Below are 6,487 nucleotides of genomic sequence, written 5' to 3' on the forward strand. Positions count from 1 at the left end.
TTATGGTGAATATGTGCCACTAGTTCACGTTTTGAACCATGGTAACTTCTCTGGAGATAACCTGATAAGATCTATCTATTATATAATTAAAACAAGAGTCAAACAAACCATTACATTGGTCCACATTGACCGTAAATTTTAGAAATTAACGGTTAAGATTGAAAAGATGCACCGTTACACATAAATATTACCATGGACAGATATTTTGACATGTCACGTACTAATATTCAACACGTCTTTGGTTAACACGTTTGACTTTATCTCCAAAAAACTAGCCTACGTTGGTATATAAAAAGAAGACTACCTTAGGTTGGTGACGCAGAGTACGGCAAGTAAAAAAGTTAAGCAGCCAATTAGAAAATAGTCCCATCCGAGAGAAGGAATATTAAGAAAGAGTCGGACCATAGCAACCCTATCCAAAAAAAAGAAGTGTACGTCCGCTAATCTTTCCCTACTAATAAAGCACGGAGTGCTTCTGGTCGTACGTCGTCGTCACTTTTGCAAAAAAGCCCCTCTATTTTCAAGAATTCAACCCGCAGTCCCTGCACGGATTGAATCTGTTGGGTTCACCGTCGCGGCTTTTTTGCATAAAGGTTCCTGCGCTTTTTAGTATTTGACCCGCAGTCCATGGATAAGTGAAAAACGATTCGTCCACGCTGTCTTATTTTCCACCGCGCCGCTCAATGATGGATAAGGCGAAGGGGGCGACTGCTGATGCGAGGGGGAGAGAGTGGGAGGAGCTTGCGTACACGGGAGGCGGGAGGCGGGGCCAGGGAGGAGGAAGACAGCCGCGACGGCGACCAGTGCCGCGGGGCCGGCGGCGAGGAGAGCTCCGGGGTCACCGAATCGAGCGTCGCCGGGGAGGGCGACACTCCACAGCGGCGGTGCTTGGGGCTCCGACGAGCGGAGGCGAGCGATAACAGGAGGCGACAGGAGAAGCTCCGCGGCGACGCCCTGAAGGCCATCAGCCATGGCCATTGTGGTCTCGCTGCACGGGGATGAGGACGGGAGGGGCTTGGCAGTCAAGCGCGAAGCAGAGGGGGCGAGCAGTCGAGGCAGAGGCGTCGTCCTCTGCCCGAACTGCTGCTGCTCGATGCAGAGAGCTGGGGGCAGCGTCTGGAGTTGCAGGGAAGCGTGCACAGGAGGGATGGATGGGTTCATGGCGGAGGCGTCGGGGCTCCATGGAGGGCAGTGGCAGCTGCTTACCGAAGAAAGTAAGGAGAGAGAGATTCAGAGAGGGAATATGGGAAGGAAGCAGAGAGAGACTGCGGGATAGGGGCTTCCTACCGGCGTCATGGAGGATCTCCGGTGAGGCTCGACGTGCTGCGGGTTGGACGGGAGGACAGCAGCCGGGCCGCCGTCGCACCAAGGCTAGGTTCGCGCGCTGCGTCGAGCTCCGCCTCCCCCCAGCGTGCAGCCGCTCGCTCTCGCCTGCCCCCACGGCGAGCTCCACCTCCTGCGTGCGGTCGCCGCCTCCCTCAACCTCCACCACCTGCTGCAAGTTGGTGCCCGGGGCGTCGCAAGCTGCCAGCGGCGGCAGAGTTGCTGCTCCCATGTCGTGATTGGACTCCGTGTTCTTCTCCAACAGCAAATACATGTTCTTCTCCAACACCAATCGATGGATTTCCCGAGCCGGATTTGAGTTGCCTACTATAAGAAGGAAGGGTCCTCGGACCAGAAACTCCATCAAATCAAATCAAATCAAATCCCGTCGAAATTGCAATCTTCGTCGAAACATCCATGTCACCGCCGAGTTCGCCGGAGGAAGAAGCGCAGAGTTCGCCGGAGGAACAAGAACGTCCGTCCAACCATTCAATGTCGCTGCCGGCGGCTACAACAGAGGTATATATCCCCTTGATATTGATTGGATGCAATTCCCTGTTTTAGATGTTGTTTCTGTCCCCTGCCTCTGATTATGCTATGTAGGAGCCTTTTCTTTTCTTTTTAGTTATTTAGTGATATGGGGCTGGGCATCTGAATGAACGAATTCAGTGATATATCCAGACTGGGACCTTTGTTCCTATTATTTTGTCGTCAAAACTGAAAAAGAGTGTCAGCTTCAGGTAGTTATTTTCAGTTGACAGTATACTAAAAAAAATTGACAGTGAATATTTTGAGCCATTCAGAAACATTGCCTATGATGTTAATATGTTGACTAGGGGCCTTTTTAGAGCAGCGGCAGCAAGTGTGCTCAAGTAAATTCAGTCAGTTAGTTAATCAGGCATGTTCTTCTTTCAGGACAAGTGATGTTGTTCTTCCAGGACAAATGATTCAGTAAATTAGTGATGTTCTTCTTTCATGAAAAATAATTCAGTGATGTTGGTCTTGAGCTGTTAGCTATGTAGCAACACCGCGTTAGGTGATCTCATCTCTGCTAACATTTACACTCGTTCAGCCCAGCTAGAAAATTAGTTACCTTGTTGATTTGCGCCTCTGTATTGACCTTCTGAATGGCCAACTCTTAACCCAGATAAATATGGCTTCTTTGTATTAACCTTATTGATTCTGAGCTTGCATAAATCCAGTTTATGCAATAACATCCCAACTGTAAACTCACCATGATGTACTAACAGTTGGAGGTTTACATTTTATTTTTGTTGTGACTGCAGAAATTAGATGACATCGTTGAAGTGAACATTGTAGAGGATTTTGATAACCGACCTTCCAAAAAGGCAAAAATTTCCAAATCAATTTTTTTTTAATAATGGACCGTAGCAACGCACGGGCATTGTACTAGTAATTAAAAAAAGGAGCATCCGAGTAGAGTACGATGTTGATATCCTATATAGAGTAATCGATGCGGACTCTTCCTTCTTTTGCACAAAAACAAAAAAGTTGTCTATAATCCTGCTTTCTTTTGAAGGGGTCTGTACTTCTGCTCAGTCCTTCACGTTGGAATAATAAACATTCTCTACACAGACTAAAATATAAATTTAATATAAAAAATTAAAAAAATACATGTGTACATATACACATATCAAAGATAGGGGGCAAAGACATTATAGGAATACTTTTGTTTCTACCCAAACGGAAAAATAGATTTGATAAAAGAAACTAAAAATTACATGTGTACATATATACATATAAAAGAGAGTGGGGGCAAAGAGATTATCAGAATACTCGATCAGTTTAATTGAGAAGCAAAGGAAATCGAGTAATGTTTTACTTCTGGGAAGAAATGATGGAGATGAGAGGACGCTAAAAAGGATATATGAGTAAAAGTAGTCAATATAATTGTGTAAATATGTTAGAGTTACATATGTGTATATTTGCATGTACATGAAAAAAAAGAACAAATACAAACTCTAGAGGAATAAAGACCGTGCACATCTACACAGTCCAATTATCCAGAGATGTCATGTTAATTATTGGTTATTACCTTAGTGAGATATATTTAAGGGCCGGACGGGGTCAAGAGAACTCTAAAATACTAGCCATCACATTTTTTGTACATGGGCAAAATAATACGTTGTGTTCATTGTATGAAGGATCCTAATTATAATGCTGCAGGTAAAAAACTAATCATAAAATTTCTACGTATACTAGGTACCAAATAAACTATGATCGAATTTAATGTGAAACCAACGTGCTATATATGGTGCGGTGCAATATGATCATTTATTAAGCCGTCAACTAAGAAAAATATTATAGATAACATAAATCGCTATAACAAATAAAAGTATGTCTTAACAAAAAGAAAGAATGCAAAAAAAACATGTAACTTATGTATGAAGATCATTTTTCCAAAATAAATATTGTGGAAAAGATAGACGTCATGGTAAAATAGTAGTACATTCAACCAAAGACCAAAAATGATTATATGCATCTAATTAACATTTTTTCCTTGAAATGTTTTCTATACAAATTTTATGAAAATCACATGCAAGACATCAAAAAAAAGTTTGTAAAATTTTCCATTGTCCTCAAGTTTTTTTGTACTGGTCATTTATTATGCCGTCAACTAAGAAAAATATTAAGACTAGACCGAGAAAATCTAATACAAAGTCAGTGGGAGCCTCTCCCAGTGTCTCAAGTTCCAAAAAAAATTAGTCTGTTAATTTTTCCTAGAATGTACATTAAAAATAGACTGAGAAGAATGTGTGTTGTTAAGTTTTATGAAATTAGCATCTTATATAATAATAATATGTAGATTGTCTACTAGAAATATTATATATTTAGTAGTAATATCCTTTCAATACTGACATTCCATTAGCATATTCTTATGAAAATATGATAAAACATTTCATATGGACAACCCATCAAAATCAAAAATTGAATGTGTAGATATACATCCAAAATCTAGCCGCGCAAATGCGCGGGTCACCCTCCTAGTTTTTTACTATTACGACATCCGTGCATCTTTTGCATACTTCTAAAACTAGTACATCATTGCTAACTACGAAGTTATTACTATGTTTTTCAACAGAAACTCCCGATGGATTGTGTGCCTCATCTGATGTATCTGAATGGTCGCCTTACAGTTCTGAACATACTGCCAGGTAAATCTATGGAGCTCACCTGTGCATATCGGATTTCTAAAACCGGTGAACACATGTTCATCAAAGAATGGAAGAAATGTATGGACATTCGCAAGGAGGTTCTTGGAAGTAACATTCAGCAAAAGGCGAGAATTGGAGGCAGGCTAATCTCCATTCTCCATAATGGAGAGTCAGGGGCTATCTTGTTTTTTGCTATTTTACCTTAGAAAATGTAGTAGGTCTTAACCGAATGTAGTAGGTCCTATGAGGTACAATATGTTTATTATGTGGTAATGTGTTAGAGTTGATAATGAGGAGTACTTGTGATTATGACTAGTAACCAATTTGCTATGTGATGTCATTGATGAAAACAATGATCTTGAGGAGGTGTTACATGATAAGTTGTTACTGATATGATGATGATGATATTATTATATCATTGGGTGAAAGAACCGTGGATTAGTTTCAAGTGGATGGACATCCACTTGAAACTAGTCCACGGTTCTTTCACCCCGTGATGTAATAACTCATTATGATGTAAAAACAATCTCTAAATTCTTGTTGTATGAAAACTTGTGTAAAGGTGTATGAATACAACATGAAAGAAAAAAGAAATAAAATACTAAATAATAGTAGTAGCGCGGGAAAGGAGAAGCGCTACTACTAATTACCAGTAGCGCTGTTCTGAAGAAGCGCTACTACTAAGTCAATTTAGCAGTAGCGTGGGTCTAGGCGCGCTATTGCTAAGCTTTAGTTGTAGCACCTTATCAGTAGCATTCCTGCCCGCGCTACTGATAGGCCTAAAACCCGCGCTGCTGCTAGGCTTTTCCCTAGTAGTGTTGGTCCATCATGAAACTGACGAATACTAGGAGACCACTGAAAGGACAACACAATCGCAATGAAAATGAAACAAAAAAGAGAGTGAGTATCGGTTGCTGCATTGCAAAAGTTCTTTTTTTCGAATTAAATATACCAACATCACGGATCCGCTTACCTTCCCTTCGCTGGGAGAGACGACCAGTGGCAGATGCAAGTGTTGGCTTTCTTGAAGACGGTGAGGGAGAAGGGGATTCGATGAAGAGTGAAATGATGGTTGCTTCGTCCATCAAACTTAGACAGTGGGGAGGCAGGGTTTTGTGATATGATGGCCCGTTACTGCCGCGCTACAATCTAGGTGATTCTCCGCCTGCATACTGCCTGCTAATTTGGTGGATGTCATTTGGGCCCGCATGCTGTATGGCCCGCATGTCGGCGAACAAAAGTAAAACGACATTCAGGAGAGGGAGACGTTCCGATGAACTCAGAGGAGCTAGAAGTGGTAGTGTATCCACTATACTAGTAGTAATCATTTTTCTGGGTAGCTGTAGAGTGTCTCCACTGTACTCGTATTAATTTTTTCTCTGGGCCCAAGACAAAACAGCCCATCCACCCTAGTAAATAATAAAATCAATTCACAAGCCCATATATTTACTTAATGAGAGGCTCTACCCAGCACACCGCCCCCAAAAAACTTAGGTGCTCTTCTTACTCCTCACTCCCACCCACCTCACGTGAGCTCGCTCCACTCGTACCCCCAAATTCCTCACCTCACTCCGACAGAAAACCCAGCTCCCCTTCTTCCTCACTATTATAGAAGAATCCCAGCTCCCCTTCTTCTTCTCTCGCACTACAACTAGGATCGTCATTCGTTACTCTGCAAATCCATGAGCTCTACACGACGCCCTCGAGGAAAATGGAGTCGGTTGACCCCCAGCACCAAGAAGATGAGGCTCCCGCCAGCGATGACGCATGTTGTAGATCCCGCACCCGGCAGCGCAGGGAGAAGAGGCGAACCCGCCGCCACCGGATCCCAAGAACTCGTAGAATCTTGGGTGGACCCCATCAACAATCTCCCAGACCCCATCCTTTGGGAGATCATCCCGCTCCTCCCCACCAATGATTGCTTCCGCACCCAAGTCCTCTCAATTCGGTGGCGCCCTCTATGGCACGCCACGTCCCTTAATCTCGAC

The 6,487-nt window shown here is 43.0% G+C and overlaps 1 protein-coding gene across 1 annotated transcript; it reads right to left on the minus strand.

Moving 5' to 3' along the window:
- Positions 1-606: 606 nt before the first annotated feature.
- Positions 607-1,475, minus strand: LOC119279397. The gene is made up of 2 exons (XM_037560642.1): positions 1,288-1,475; positions 607-1,198 (listed from the first exon to the last, which is right to left on the minus strand). Exon 2 carries the CDS (start codon positions 1,159-1,161, stop codon positions 607-609), a length of 555 nt encoding a protein of 184 aa, XP_037416539.1. The 5' UTR covers positions 1,162-1,198; positions 1,288-1,475.
- Positions 1,476-6,487: the final 5,012 nt, after the last annotated feature.

The sequence above is a fragment of the Triticum dicoccoides genome, chromosome 3B (genome assembly GCF_002162155.2).
Source record: "Triticum dicoccoides isolate Atlit2015 ecotype Zavitan chromosome 3B, WEW_v2.0, whole genome shotgun sequence".
Taxonomy (NCBI): Eukaryota; Viridiplantae; Streptophyta; class Magnoliopsida; order Poales; family Poaceae; genus Triticum; species Triticum dicoccoides.